General features: G+C 44.7%; 2 protein-coding genes across 2 annotated transcripts in view; one reads left to right on the top strand and one right to left on the bottom strand.

Annotated features, from left to right (window-relative positions):
• FAM118B (family with sequence similarity 118 member B) overlaps positions 1–15533 on the top strand; it is a 257749-nt gene that overhangs the window by 11488 nt on the left and 230728 nt on the right. The gene's annotated exons all lie outside the window — the stretch shown is intronic.
• On the bottom strand, positions 7–14910 carry SRPRA (SRP receptor subunit alpha). The gene is made up of 14 exons (XM_063310967.1): positions 14656–14910; positions 11928–12011; positions 11148–11311; positions 9534–9694; positions 9195–9357; positions 7783–7936; positions 7373–7482; positions 6322–6440; positions 5275–5361; positions 4587–4759; positions 3337–3550; positions 2982–3145; positions 2326–2424; positions 7–1929 (listed from the first exon to the last, which is right to left on the bottom strand). Exons 1-14 carry the CDS (start codon positions 14779–14781, stop codon positions 1801–1803), a joined length of 1947 nt encoding a protein of 648 aa, XP_063167037.1. The 5' UTR covers positions 14782–14910; the 3' UTR covers positions 7–1800.

The following is a 15533-nucleotide window of genomic DNA, read 5'->3' as shown; positions in this document are numbered from 1 at the left end:
TGATGCTTGTGTGTCAATCTGGTCTTTAATAGTCTAAGTGGCATAACAGACTGTGGATAAACGAAAGTTTTCAGATTTTTGTTTCAGCCTGTCCAGTGAGGCCGAGGCTGGGCAGGGAACGTTTTCCTTAGTCCTGCTTGTTCAGATCGAACTATGGGCTTACGGCAATGTGGGAACGTATCCGGTCTCAACAGCAGCGGCTTCCTGTGAGCCCTGCTGCTGCAAGGCTGGAGGTCCTGCTAAAAAAATCCTGCAAGGGGACCTAGCAGGAATAGAGGAACAGAGAGTGAGCAACCTGTGTGCCCAGGAAACCTGTCGGTCAGGCTGGATTTTAGAGAAATCGGCTTCTCGAAGTCCAGGAAGACAAAGAAAAGGTTTTAGAAAGTTTATTATATAAATTTTCAGCAGGCAGCATTCAACTTGTTGCAGTAGAGCACGTCTGCAATGCCGAGCTACCAGGCGTCTTCGTGGAGACGTTGGTGTTATTCAACATAGCACTTTATACCAGGATCAAGAGGCACTCTGGGAGGGGAAGGGAGTGGGGAGAGGGGCGGCAGGCAGCCACCAGTACTATCCCTAGTGGAGGAAGCAGCAGACAGGTCAGTTGGAAAGACAAAAGCCGGCACAGAGAAGGTAGCATGCAGTGGCTTCTGCTGGCTGTGTGTCCCCCCCCTTGACGGGCGAGGCGAGGCAGTGACTTCCAGACCCAGCTTTGTTACAGGAGAGAGAAGTCATTAGACCCACTCCTGAGACTAGAAGCTCATCGGTCAGAATTAAAACCCATCCAAAGACTTATTTTTTTAAGGGAAAGGACCCTGTCTGCTGGGGGAAGGGGCCAGATAAAGGTACTGTCCTCAAGAGAACCCTCAGGAACGCAACCATCTGCTTCGCCTGTGTGGACTGAAGATCGTGAGCAAGGTTACCATGTAGGGTCGTCATAGACAATTCAGACAAGCTTAATGTATAAGGAGTTGGCAAGAAGACTTTGTGAAGGGATGAGCAGTCCTCACCCTCATACTTCCTCCTCTGAAAACAGGAAGATTTACCCTTACTCTGCTGTGGTTTTGGTTCCGTTGGGAGCTCTTGTGATCAAAGCTAGCTTCTGAAGCCTACGTCACTAGCAGCCTCTATCTTTGCTCTACACAATAATCAGGGACAGCTAACTTACGCTAGAAAAGAGCCATTTGTCCAGGCATCACCCCTTTTGTTTCTGGCCACCCCCACCCCCACCCCCAAATGTAATCCAGAGCGGCTGCTGAGGCCCAAGGCAGAGTCTGAAGAATGTCAGCAAGTCAAGGGCTGGAGCACAACTCTCTTCCCCCAGTTCTTGTGACACCACTAACCCAGGATGAGCTGGAGGGAGGAAGAAAGAAAGAAAAGAAAGAGAGGGAGAGGGAAGGAAAGGAAAGGAAGAATGGACAGGCTTACTGGACAAGGGTGGACGAAGCAAAGAGATGCTCTAGAAGACAGCAAGTGCTTTGAGACTCTTCCCGAAGAACTTTAGAGCGGGATAGTCATTTTAACTTCCCGAAGAACTTTAGAGCGGGATAGTCATTTTAACTAAGTGGAACACAACTGAAGACAGGCAGCTCTGAAATTAAACCCCATGCACAGCAGGGAGGGACGTGTGCAATATGTAATGAAATGAGGACAGTGGCTTTTTCTTCCTAGTGTTCCTCTATTCTCTGTTGCACTATGCCCAAAAAAAGGGGTGGGTGGGGTGGAGATTCCAGGAAAAGTCACGTTGGAAAGCACATTCCAAGACATCTGCAGACAGGAATTTGGTGCAATGATGGATGCTTAGGCCTTCATAAGAGCAGCAACTACAGCCTTGGCATTAAGGCTACGCAGGTCACAGTAGGTCTGTCCAGTTCCCACAAACACGATCGGTTTGCTAGTGATGTATGTCATGGAGATTGCGGCACCAACCTGGGGAAGAAAATGAAGGGTACGCGTATTACAGGCCTTCAGGGGACAAAGCAAATCAGGATAAACTTGGGGAGCTCTTTTAAGCCAGCAACCTTATATCCCTGTGGGGATATAACTGCAAAGGAATCATTACTCCAGTTTCCATAATAAATGCACAAAGCAGTCTGGATTTTTTTGCAGCCAGAAATGTAGCTCTTTCGTTCTCTTCAGGCAAGGGATGGCCCTCATATCAGGCAACTGAGGCTTGAAGCTTCTTGCAAATCTTTAATCCTGAGCCTTCCTCAAAAATTGCCTACAGGCTGCCAAGCTGATCTAAGATCCTCCTCCCTCCCCTGCCAAAACATGTCAAAGGCCCCCAATGCCCCAAGTGGGGTAATCAAATGACCTGAAATTTACCTTGTCATCAATGGTGTCAAACTTGGTGAGAACGATTCCATCAATGAGACGGGGGGACTGAGCCACAGAGTAATCGGCAAGGGCTTTGTTAAATTTGACCTGGAGGAACAGTGGAAGGAAAAAAGGAAATAGACTTGGAAAAGTCTGCATACAAATAGACTCTCAGCCTTTCTCCCTCAAAGTTTTCTCACGCTGTGTGGTAGAGCCTCGTGGTACCACACAATTGATCTACAGCCCAATTCCTGGCTGTAACACACTGTATGATAAGTACCATTCAAAGGACAGATGGGTTAGACTCCTGAGTTTGCAGCTGAGCATGAGGCTCGAATCCACTGTCAGCATGCCCTTCCCTCGCTTTTGGGGAGTTTAGGTAAAGCAGATGTGTGAAGCCTCACTCACTTGAGGGCTCTTTTGTTTTAAAAAACCACACTCCAGAAGGTTGCCAAATAAGAGGCACAATCCTCAATGACTTCCAGGATCACAAAAAAGTCATCTGGGAGTTAAACACATCCTGCAGGTTGCCCACCTCTGGTTTATGGCTTGGATATTATAATTGGCTTGGACATTATAATGAGAACCAGACCACCATGATTCAAAACGAACCACCCTCAACTTGAGCTGGTGCGTAATCCCAGCTCAAATACTGAAACACTTACCAGCTGATCCACAGCCTCGTTACCCACCAGCGCTTCTCCCACAAAGAGAACAAGATCTGGGGTGTTAACCGCAATGAGTTTAGCCAGGGCCGTCATCAAGGGAGCATTGTCTTGCATACGGCCTGCCGTGTCCACCAAAACCACATCAAAACCTTGGTTGCGTGCTGGCAAGGAAGAAAGATGGGTGAACAGGGCATCCTTGGTAAAAGGAACAAGGCTGGGTCAGAATGGTTTATATTCTGTAATGCCCTCAGGAAGGGAGAGCAAAGGCCAGAGAGGAGAAAAGACATTTCAAGCACCAACATGATTGGGTGGGGCCAGAGATGTGATGCATGGAGAGTGGGAGAAGCCTTACCATATAAAATGGCCTCCATGGCAATGCCGGCAGCATCCTTCCCATATCCCTTCTCATAAAGCTGCACCATGGTGTGACCATTGTGACTCTCTGGCGGATGCAGAGTATTCAGGCGGCGAGTGTGAGTCCGCAGTTGCTCCACGGCTCCGGCACGGAAGGTATCACAGGCAGCAATGAGGACACTATACCCGTTTTCAATCAGCCAGAAAGAAATCTGGAGAGTGGGCAGAAGGACATGAGTTTGCCAACTCCTCCAAGCCAGCTTCTGAACAGAACTTAAAAAGGACAAAAGTGCAGCCTTGCTTAAAGCTATGAGCAGGGCAGTATCCAAACAACCCTTCTATGGGGGTAGCCCCCAAACAGGCAGAAGACCAGCATCTTGAAAACATCAACCTTTAACTTGCAGTCTTCGTCAAGTGATTTTTTAAAAACTTAAAACTCATTCCTTTTAATAATCAAAGGAGAGCCTTGCAAAATTTGAGTAGAAATGCCGACACAGGCAGGACACATTATTTGTCAATTGTTTCCTGCTACAGATTTACTTATTAAACAACAGAGAGCTAGTTTGGTGTAGCGGTTAAGATACCAGCTAGTAGCTGGGAGGCCATGAGCTCTAGTTCTGCCTTGGGCGTGAAGCCAGCTGGGTGACTTTGGGCCAGTCTCACTTCCTCTCAGCCCTAAGCCCCAAAGGCAACCCACTTCTGAAAATACCTTGCCAAGAAAACTGCAGGGACTAGTCCAGGCAGTTGCCAGGAGTCAACACTGACTCAAAGGGGTGGATGGATGGATGGATGGATGGATAGAGAGTATCTAGTTGCCCATCTACCAAAAGGAACTCTGATGTACAGTATGTGGAACACAAACATGTCCTCCAGCTCTTCCTCTGAAAACAAATGCTTAGACAGAAGTACAGAGATATGGCCAAGTAGACTGCTGCAATATCAGGAAATCTGAATAGTTTAAAAACCAAGATCCAAGGGGACTGCTAAAAATGATATCATTTAGTACTTACGAACAGGTAAACCATCTTTCCTGCATTTTCCTCTGAAGTATGTAGGAATCAAGAAAATGAGCAACATTTTGCACCATGCTTTATAGCAGAAGACCTTAAGCAAAAAGCAGTCCTCCCATGTACGTCTCCCTAAAATGACTCAACATGCCAGTCTGGTATCTCGGGTTACTCAAGCTTCAGTAGGCCCAAAGTTCCAGTTGCTTATAAACTCATACCCAGAGGTAAGCCTCTATGGTACCTTGGCCAAGTTGGTTGACTTCCCAACTCCGTTGACACCACAAAAAGTGATAACGTAAGGTCGGCGGTGAAGCTTGGCATCCATCACATCACGCAAGACGTCCACCCGGCGCTGAGGCTGGAGGATCTGCACCAGAGATTCTTGAAGGGCCTGTTTCACAGTTGAGGTCACCGCTAGAAAATGGAAAGTGAGCAATATGTTCCCTCTGCATGGTGTGCCTTCACAGAACTCTCCCATACCCCATGGCAAATATGGAGAATGGGTAGACTGTCTGGGACAACATTAAGGATACCAGCGAACAGTGTAACTGAAGCACAGTCTAGTTCCACTCTAATGTTTCTGTGTACATATATCCTTCCACCCCCATCAAAACATATCCAGTTCAACGCTTGATGAGATACTCTCTTGGCATACGATGCTTTGGACTTAACACAATCTACCCCTTTCTATTTAGGAATGGTACAGGAGCAACAGAAATCACTACAGACTTGTACACTTGCATTATGCTTTTTTGGGTAAACGGATGGAAGACTCTGTGAACGATCTCTCAAATCCAGTAAAAGCAGGCTATTTAAATAAATGGATTCCACTATGAATGAGTGTATTTGTTCATATCCAGGGACAGTCCCAACAGATCAGATTGTTTGCAGTATGTGGAGAAGCTACTAGAAAAGTCAGAAATACTTACTAGTGAAGGTACCCATCACTTTGCCTTCCAGTTTCTTTGCAACAGATTCACACAACTGAACTGCAATGTCAGCAGCAACATTCTTCGCTTTGGGAAAAGAAAAGACACACTTGAGTTAAGAGTGGAATGTCTCTAGTTCATATTATAAGGCATCTTAGTCTCATAACAACTCAGGGAGGTGAGACAATGCTGCTTATAGCCACTCTAGATTTGAAGCCAGCATTCCGCCATTGAGCCCTTCAGGTCCTTCTGTACTGAAAGGCCAAAAGCCAGGAAGTCGCTTTGGGAAATACCATGTGCTGGCTATGCAAGCCGTCTAATGCTCTGAAGATGGAACTAAGCTATGAATATGAGGGGGAAAAGGAAGTGTAGATGTCACTGATGATCTTATGAGAAAAGGTTATTTTAGGGCTCCTGCAGTTTTCATCTGCTCAAGAAAGACAAGGGACATCTTAGCAATCACAGCTAAAAGAGCTCTAAGGGCTGCAGAAAGGGGATTTGAGGGCTGCAGACTGCTCAGTTCTGACATAAAATCAGATCCTCCAGAATCAGACTGGGGTTTCGAGGTATACAGCCTCTATATAGCCCTGGAAAACCAAGAGATGTTGGTGCAGCATACAGATCTAGACCAAGATCTGGGCAGCCCTTGTCCATTCTCCAATATTCCTGGATTCGAAGGAACTGAAGGATCAACTTGGAAAGCATAGAAAGCCAAAACCATTTGAGGTGTTGGCTAGGTTATAAACCAGTAAGACTTTGTTCTGAAAATAGAATGAAGAAGAAGGAATACAAGACATGATACGAAATGCATTTTGTAAGAAACGTGGGGACTTGCAAATCTTGCAACTAGGTTTCCTTGGCCTCTCCACCCTCCTTTCATTTAGCTGTCAAGGAAAAAAAAACCATGACTTCTAAACCCCAACTAACTACATGGGCAGCTTTTCTGACTCTGTTTTATGATGCACTGGAGGAGTAAGTGCAGTGTATGGTCTAGCATCGCCACGTGAAGTCCAAAATCAGCCTCACTCCAAAGGAATTCAATCTTACCAATCAAATGATCTTTCATCTTCTCCAGCACAGACTCCATGTCCTCTCTGGATAAGCTTTTGGAACCCACAAGACCTTTCAGCATCCCAAACATGCCTCCAAGACCGCTTTTCTTGGTGCTGAAAACAGGAAGGCGAGGTTAATGTAGTACAGAATGGAAAAAGGGAATCAAATAAAGGACTCCCCTCAATTCACACTCTTCAGTAAAACAGTGATCCAATCTTGTTTCCAAGCATTCTTTCACAACTTCTAAGTCACTTTTCGACAAAGTGACATGGGGTGAACAAAACATCAATGTGGAAGAGCATATGAACTCCAAAATATAGAATGGCAGCTGCTTATGTGCACACTCCATCAGGAGTTCTCAACTTGATATCCTCCAACTGTTTTGAACTTCAATTCCATGAGCCCCAGTCAACATGGCCAACAGTTTACGACCATTGTAGAGCAGAATATCTGGAGAACATCAGTTCACCGTTTTGTACACTGCCTTCAGGTCTGACACTGGTCTCTTGAAACATATTCCCCAAATTATAGTATAAGAACAAAGTGAAAGGCACAGAATCGGGAAAGCACTTACATGCACATGGCCAAGCAGAACCATTTGCATGCTAGGCGTTTCTCAGCTATGAGTCAGATATGGTTCTGTTTTTGTTGACTGACAAAGGAGTCACACTACAAGATGGGAAAAGATATTGACATGTGTATTGATGAAGGAAACAAAGATCAGAAATTAAGACTGTATCATGAAAATGTCCATTTTATTTCTGGCTCGCTTCTCTCTGTATTGAAACAGACCATAACTTCAAGGACTTAGCATGCTCTGCAGCTGTCCTCTGTGGCAGTTACGTATTCCTCCAACACCAGAGAGATTCTGTTTGGAGCAGGACAGTTGCAAGAGACTGAGTTCACACATCACTCTAAGCCATAAACTCATTAAAGACCACAATGGCTTGCGCAATCCATAAAGCCAAACCCAAGGAAACTCCCCAATGGCACTCACAGCTGCAAGACACTTTGCAGAGCAGATGAAGAGGTCCACAGACCTTACCTTGTACTTGAAGAGTTTAGAACCACCTTATCCTCTTCCCCAGGATCCTCTTCACTATCATACTCAAGATCAAGAAGGCGGCCGCGCTCACGATTTCCATCTACCAGCAGCTGAATTGGAAACAGTTCATCTTAGCCCCATGAGCAAACATTGCTTATTGTGGCTTAATTAATAAACAGTGGTTAAACCAGAACTCCAATTAATCTCTTACTTTTGCAAATGCAGCTCAGCCATTGATTAGAGTAACCCAGCTGCTTTAGTGGCAAAGTCTGCACTAATATCTCATTATACAGAAGCCCTGATAATCTGTGCTGAAGATTTAAGGGCAAGAAAAATTACTGTCCTTGTGCAGAACCCCAGACAAAGCTCCACACAAAGCCCCCAGAAGGACAGGAAGGTGGAGATCTTACCATTTCTGCGTCATAATTCTCCATGGGACAAGTGTCTGTGTTTCCATTAGTAGTGGAGTTGCTATAATCAAGTACTTTGGCATTAGAGTTCCCTGTATCCCACACACGGGGCTTCTTCCCCTTGTCCTTCTGAGCATCCTGCTTTGGCGACTTGCTAAGGAAGGAAAAGGGGAGATCCTTTAGATCTTAGGCACTGAGCTAAGCAGAATTCCTGTTGTGAATGGCAGTCCATGCAACAAGGAGCTTGGCTGGACCATAGAGAGAAGGGGTTGGCAATTCTAGAATGCCCCCAGTTCCATTTAATAAAACACTAAACTGCCCAGATCTAGCGGGATTTCAACGTTTGGTGAGATTTTGGCAGATCCTGACACCTGGAATCTGCTGTACTGAGCAAGGTGCTGGCTGTGTTCTATATTATATTTTCCCCTCCCCTCTAGTTCAAAGAAAGGTGACCGGCTTGAACGGAAGTGTGCAATTTCTTTGGCGCCAAAAGGCAGTAAAACCAATGTTTGCCTTCTCACATAAGCAAATGTGCATTGTTGTATTAAAGGCACACATGTATGAGCAAGATACCCACTAATTTCAAGACACAAAGAACAACCTACTGGGAGCATATATGTGCATTCTTTGCATTTTACAAGGTAGCAATAGATTTAAACGTTCAAGGAGTCACCCAGAAATGCTACAGACAGACTTCATAGCTGTAACGAGATTCCACAGCTATATAACTCATTTTTTAAGGTAGAATCAGGCTAATTTCATTCATTGGAAGGTGGGTGGCTCAACTCCTAGCGAGCTCATGTGGTTTTCTAGGCAGAAATACAGAAGTGATTTATTGTTGCGGTTCCTCCAGAATGTGGTGGGGTTTTTTTTCAACCTCCAAGTCTAGCCGGTGGGCCTAGGATTCCTTGGTGGCCACCCATACAAATTCTAACCACTTGGATCCTGCTTAGCTTCCAAGTCTAGAGAAAGACAGCTAGGTGCAACCAAATTGTTTGCCTTGCTGAAGCAATTTGCATCACTACAAAGCTTTCTCTGGCAGTTCCTCAGCTGGAAGAGGTCTCTGTCCATGTGTTGTGCCTGCCCAGAAGCTTCTTCCAGTAAATGGAGTTTTGGGGTGAGGCAGCTGGACAAAGCCAAGTGAAGTACCACAGCCACTTCACGTTCAGTTTCACTTCACTTTTGCCTGCTTTGCAAAGGAACATCAAAGTGACCCTTCACTGGAAGCATTTCTGAAAAGAAACCCTCCTCAAAGCTTTGCAGAGATCTAGTACTTCTCCTTGCTGACTGCAGTAAAGACTAACGTTAGACGTTTGGAGGACGTATCTGCAGAGATACAACCATCCAAGATAGGTTCTGATGGATGGAGAAACAAGCGACATCCAACCCACCCAGTTATTGGCCTCGCTTACTTGGACTTCTCTCCACCCTTCATCCGTTTCTTGAAGAATTCTTCCCGGTTCTTCTTCAGAATTTCATCCTTACTCAGTTCTTCCTTGTCCCCCGTTGGAAGAGGAGGGTCCGGCTTAACTGCAGGAGCTGTTTTCGGGGCTGTAGCCACTTCGCTTCCTTGAGCTGAAAAAACAAGACTGCTGTTGTCCCAGGCACAGTTGTAAAGTAGGGACGGGCAGAAAGCAGCTCTAAAGCTGAGCACCCCTCAGCTTACAGAGAACACAAATCCCCCTGTTCTTCAGCATTGTGGGCTATAAGTCAGCAGGGCCCACAACTTGCTCACTCCAGTACCAACTCACCTTCTTTTTTGGAACCTTTGTTTTTCTTATTCTTAGTTTTTTCTTTTGGTTTCTCTCCCCGAGTTTCTATCATAGACTTCACGGTTTTTTGGGACTTTGCTGACTGTTCAAAAGTCTTCATGGCAGTGGGAGCTCGGGCTTTACTGCTCTCCTCTGCTTCCCTGATTGGAAAGAGGAAAAATTGTGTAACGTCAGGCATATTGTGAAAAAACAACAACATGCTTTTCTGCACGGAAGCTGCTCCCTTCCCTTCCTTCTTTCCTTCCACTTCAAGACATGATTTTGATCTGTGTCGCTATTTGTCTTGCCCTTTTTCAATGTGGTTTGCACTTGAAGAGGGAAGAAGTCATTATAATGACTTCTTCCCTCTTCAAGTGTGTTTGTGAATATTTATTTATTTATTATTTTATTTATTACTTAAATTTATATCACCGCCCATCTCCCCCAACGGGGGACTATGTCCTTCACAAGGATAGATTTAAACACTTTCTAAAGAATGACTGCATCTCAATCACAGCAGGCCTTTGAAAAACGAAAGACTAGATGGGTTAAACAAATATAGTCAGGGGAAAAAAAAACCCTATGACTTAGCAATGTCAGACTAGCCTCTCTGTCCACACTACAGGAGTGAATCTGAACTTTCCATCTGCAGTGCATTACAAATACGCTTCCCGGTTGATCCCAATGCTGTGGCCCATGTGAACTATTCTTAGCCAAGTAGGGTATTATCTAATCTGATCCTGGTTTAATCACCTAGCTTCTGAACTATGGATTGCATACATTATTTTCCCATTGTTTCATAAGATTACAGTTTGTTATACATCACAAACAGATACTTCAAATTCCTTCCCCTTTTGTGCAGGGAGAGAGTAAGGAAAGTTCAAGGTTTGTCAAGACATTTGCATAACATTGTGTCTGTTACATCTTTGTTACTCAGATGTCTCCTAGCAAGATTATATCCCTTAAGCCAGGGTTGCCCAAGCCAGGGTGTACCTCCCGTGGGGAGGTGCAGACAAGACTCCAGAGGTGTGAAGAACCTTTTAGTTGTACACTGTTAAAATAAACCACCATTCCCAAAGTTTCATTGCATTGTTTTCATTGTTCATTTCTGTTCATTTTGGTGCTTGGATTTTTAAGAGATGTGTACATTAAGATTACACTGAAGGCAAAGAGTTTAGGGACCCCTGCCTTAAATTGTTTTAAAGGAGAAATACATCCATTATTCTGGACTTCAGAATAAGGAACTGTTGCCCAAGTAGCTGATGAATACCAAGCTGCCTATCCCTGTATCTCCTGTCTTAAGCCTGGATTCAGTTAATCATGGGAAGAAATATTGCAGCTCTGGAACTGGTTGTTCTTTGAACACACATTCTAGTTTGGTAACCAAGAAACAGCAGATTTCTTCAAATCTCCTCCATTTGAGACACACTGCAGCACACACAGCAACAAATGAACCAGGAGGCCCACCCAGAACCCTCCTTTCAGCCCACAGCTCACTGATTCCTATTGTGCCAAATCCTAAACTTTCATCTGCAAAAGGTAAAGCAATTGGGGTAAATCAGCAACACAAAAACTTGTGAGATTTTGTGACCCCAAAGGAGGTTATTCTGTTACCGTTGGAGACGTAAAAAATCTTCCTTAAAATCAAAGGTGCCATTAAGGATCCCGAGAGTTCCCTTCTGTTGAAACTCATTTCGATATTTATCTCTGAACTCCTTATGGACATCATCTATCAACTTATCCACGTAGGTTAAAGTCAAGATTTTCTGAAATCCAACCTGCAAAAGAGGAGAAGCAGTGTGGTAAGAAAAAAAGCTATGTATTTAGAGGGCTCATATCTAAGGATATGCAAATTCTTCTGGCTTAATAGTCCACACTACAAATCGGTTGCCTCCATTCTCTCTTCTTTTCATGCAAGCAGATGGACAAACTCAAAAAAGACTACATTTCTTAATGTACTTTCTAAATAGATGAATGATTCAAATATAAAGGAACACTGCCACCATGACACACCGGACTCACACCCCATAAGCCATTATGAGATGCAATTGGTTCTGGCGTCGTATCTTGTATTCCAGTCAGCTATAGCTTATCAAACAAGGCATGATTAAACATTCCATGACAATGGTGTGATTTGTGAACCTTAACACCATATGATTACAACACTGGGAAGGAAGAATACGTTGCCGAACTGTAACTCATAATGTTCTTCACCACTGACTTCGCTGCAGAGTTGAAGTTCAGCAACTTCTAAAACGCCACATATTTTTCACCTGTTCTACAGTCTCAAGACCCGGACAACAATGAAAGGAAAGTTTTTTTTCTATCTCAATTTAGTATTCATTTGTTAATGAATCCTGTTTTGAACACTCAAACACAAAAGAGCATACGCACCACAAATACAAGCTCAAACTGATTGTCCAGCTTATATTTAAGAGTAAGGGCTTCATGGGTGAAAGAGTTGCTGCCACCTCGCTCCTGAAAAGAAGAAGAAGATTAACATAATGAAACGCAAGACCTACATTTCAAACACGGCTTCTACGGTTGTTCTTTGGTGGTAAGGGCCGATGGTGGGGGCTGGGGCGCAGACTGAGATGGGAGCGGTAGTGTCCAATGTTCAGGTGCTTAAATAAGCACGTAAATCCTATTTTGTTTTCCAGGACCCTTTTTTTCAAGATATACAACTTGTCACCACTAAAAGTTATACTGCAGTTCATTCAACAATATGAGCTCTGTAGCAAGGTTTCAAAGCCTTTGTGATCCCAATTCAGCAGCCTGCGTGTATCCAGAGACTATTTATTTACTGGATTTATAAGGCTGCCCAACTCAGCCAATCTGACTCTGGCCGGTGTACGACAGAAAAGCAAACAATACACCAAAGGAACCAAACAACATAAAACATATGCAGTATATAAATGTAAAATAGAAAATATCAAATGGGGAGCAAACACAGTAATAAAAATAAACAAAAGGGGGCTCAGCTAAGCTAGAAACTGGAACCTGGGGAACCAGTTTGGAGCCAATTTCTGCTGTTAGAACAACAGTAAACCTAACTCATTAGCCCACTACAACTGGCATGATAGTTCTGATTTCTTAAATTAGTATTTTCCAAAGAAGTCAGAGCCATATGATGAGGTACAGGATGTTGTCACTTGAGCCTTTCTTGCAACATAGCTTCTGGTGGCACATATTAACACGTTACGTATATTTTATTGCTACAGCATAGGAAGTGGCATCTGAGTATGTTAAATAAATTTTAAAAAGCAAGTTGAAGAAGGATGTTCCAGATTCTGGAAATCCAAAATCAATGAAAACTGCTTATAATAAATTACTTGAACTTATCTCAGGCCAGCATGAGATGCTTAAATATCATACTACAATCCATCAATATCATGCCTTCCCAAACAAGCAAATGCAAAGTTGAAAAAGGCACCAAAGGAAGACCGTCTGGAGATTGCTAAGTACCTCCGAAGCCCTGCCAGCAAGGGACCTGGGAAAGCAAGACATCAATTCCATGGCACACAAATCCAATCTAACCAACTACTCAGCAGCACAGATACAGAATCGCATCAGTTCAAGGAAAGCTTTTAGATATAAATGGATAATCTTGCTACACAATTCCTGAAGAGTGCAGAATAATCTGGCCCCCAAGGGGGTGGGGATGTGGGGGAGAATGAAAAAGTTTCCTGAGTATCTTACTCAGAAAACAGGTTTTTAAATGCAGGAGTATACTGGAAGAAGGGAAAACCAATGGCCTAAAACCTGGATTCAAATAATATGCGACTGAAATATATACAGCCTGGTTCATAAAATATGTTATGCCATAATGTGAGTTGTTTCCATTTGGTTTGTACACTAAGAATAAAATGAAAATCACCAATGACCTATAGCTTAAATTAACATTAAAATTGTCAATTGCACATTTTATCTCTCAGATACAGTAACAGTAAAGCTGGGAGTTAACTAGTATAACTGAATTATTAGAGGCCAAGAAGAATGACAAAATAGATGATGGTCATGCAGCTGAAGCCTTAAAACACTACAAAAAAAACCATGCCAGTTTATTTTAAGATGAAAGACTGAGAAAAGAAATCAAGAACTATACTAAAGCAATCTAGTTCCTTTGCAACATTTGCCACAGTCTCGGTGACAAAGCAGTATGCTGGGCAATTTAGTCTGCCCCAAATAAACTCCTAGGAGATCAAAATGTCCCAATTACAAGATGCTGTAAGAACTTATCTCATCCAGCCTGCTCAAAATATTGATCAATAGGCATGGAAATTAATGGGAAGGTCCAGTTTAATCAGGCTGCGTTCTTAATTACTACTCAGAAACATATAGAAAGCATACAGGATGTTTCATTGCAACAGCAGCATAGAAAAGGACACTACAGAATGACTCCTGAGACAGAGAAAGCAGAAGAAACAAGTTGTCATAATTTCTTCTTCCTTTTCACATTATTTCTTGACCTTTTGTGTTTTTCCAACTGCAAACCAAGACTCTGAAGAGCAGGGAATTGCCTTTATAGGACACGTTTCATTTGTATGGAGATTTCCCATTCCTTAAGTATCTGTAATGTCTTACAAGGGAGTGGGAAGGGAGTAAGTAATTTTATTTATTGTACAATATTCGTATAACTGTATCATTATACAAGAGTCATGCATTAATCCTATTATTTCCACTAGAGCCTAGCATTAAGCTGTTAAGGTACAGTTTTAGACTTCTAACAGCTCAAACAGATGGAAAACTGGTTCACAATCTGGGAAGGAGAGGATTGAAGCTAATAGGGAGGAGGGAGAAGGTCCAAAACGGGGGGTTATCAATAAACGGATAGGGTGAAAGTTCCCTTGAGTCGATCTCAGCTTCGGGTGACTCCTTGATCTCTCTCTCTTGGCAGCAGCACGAAAGCATTTGGCTATTGCCCTCTTCCAAGTTCTGCCTGTGGTCTCCTGGTGGTCCCCCATCGCAGGATTAACCAGGGAAGGCTTTCTGAAATCCGCCCAGATCGTCTGGGGGGCTCCCCACTAGCTCGTCACCCCGCGTGGACGAGACATGCGGCCCCCGACGAAGACCCCACGTGGAAATGGGTCTGCAGGCCGAGAAGCAGGGAGGGGGCTCTTACCTGGAGGAGAACAGACCGGATCAGCGCGTTCACGGGCGCAGTGCAGGCCGCCGCGGGGCCGCGCACGCCTTGGAAGCACCAGAGGACAAGCCCCCCCTTGCTGAAGATGGTGAAAAAGTCGAGCATGGCGGGATCGGGGGCGCCGGGCCCTGACCCGGGAGGGAAGGGGGGAAACCGGGGGGGTAACGGGATCGAAGACGCCGGGAAACCAGCCCGACTTCCTTACCCAAGTCAGATTATTCTCTAAGTACTACTCACATCCGCCGGAAGTATCTTGGGCCCCGGAGGCCTGATTGGGTCCCGTCCCCGGAAGAGGTGGGACTTCTGAAGCTCGTAGAGATAGAAAGGCTGCGGAGCTAGGATACGTTTTCGATTTCCTCACTTCGGCCTCTTTCCTTTAGAATGGCCGCGATTCGTGAGCGGTGAGTGAGAATCCTACCTTTTGTAATCCAAACCACAGGACGGCCGCCACAGGGCTGAAACTGCTCAAAATATGCCAAGCTTATCTCTTGTATTATAGAGATAGACCTGGGGAAGGGAGAGACGGGATTGGCAGGTTGGAAGAGGAAGCGGTGGGGCGGATTGGGACACGACAGCCTTAAAGCGGCCTCCTGCGCGGAGGAAGAGGCGGGGCTAATATTGAGATGAAGGAGAAAAGAAGATCGGATTGGGCTATTCTCCCGAGGGCAGTGCGAGACGTGGGGAGTGGGGCGGGGCCTGAAGAGGCCTTGTATACGTCAGAGCGGGAGGCGACGTGGAACGGGGCTCCCAGGGGCGGGGTTGCGGCGTGGCCGCCGATTGGTCCTAGAGCGAGGCGGGTGGAGGGGCGGTGCTGCGAGTTGTTTCCGCGGGACCTTTCCTCCGACATCGGAGGGGCG

This window comes from Candoia aspera, chromosome 9, assembly GCF_035149785.1.
Source record: "Candoia aspera isolate rCanAsp1 chromosome 9, rCanAsp1.hap2, whole genome shotgun sequence".
Taxonomy (NCBI): domain Eukaryota; kingdom Metazoa; phylum Chordata; class Lepidosauria; order Squamata; family Boidae; genus Candoia; species Candoia aspera.
Note: the sequence above shows the minus strand (reverse complement) of the source record. Positions and strands in the feature narration are given on the sequence as shown.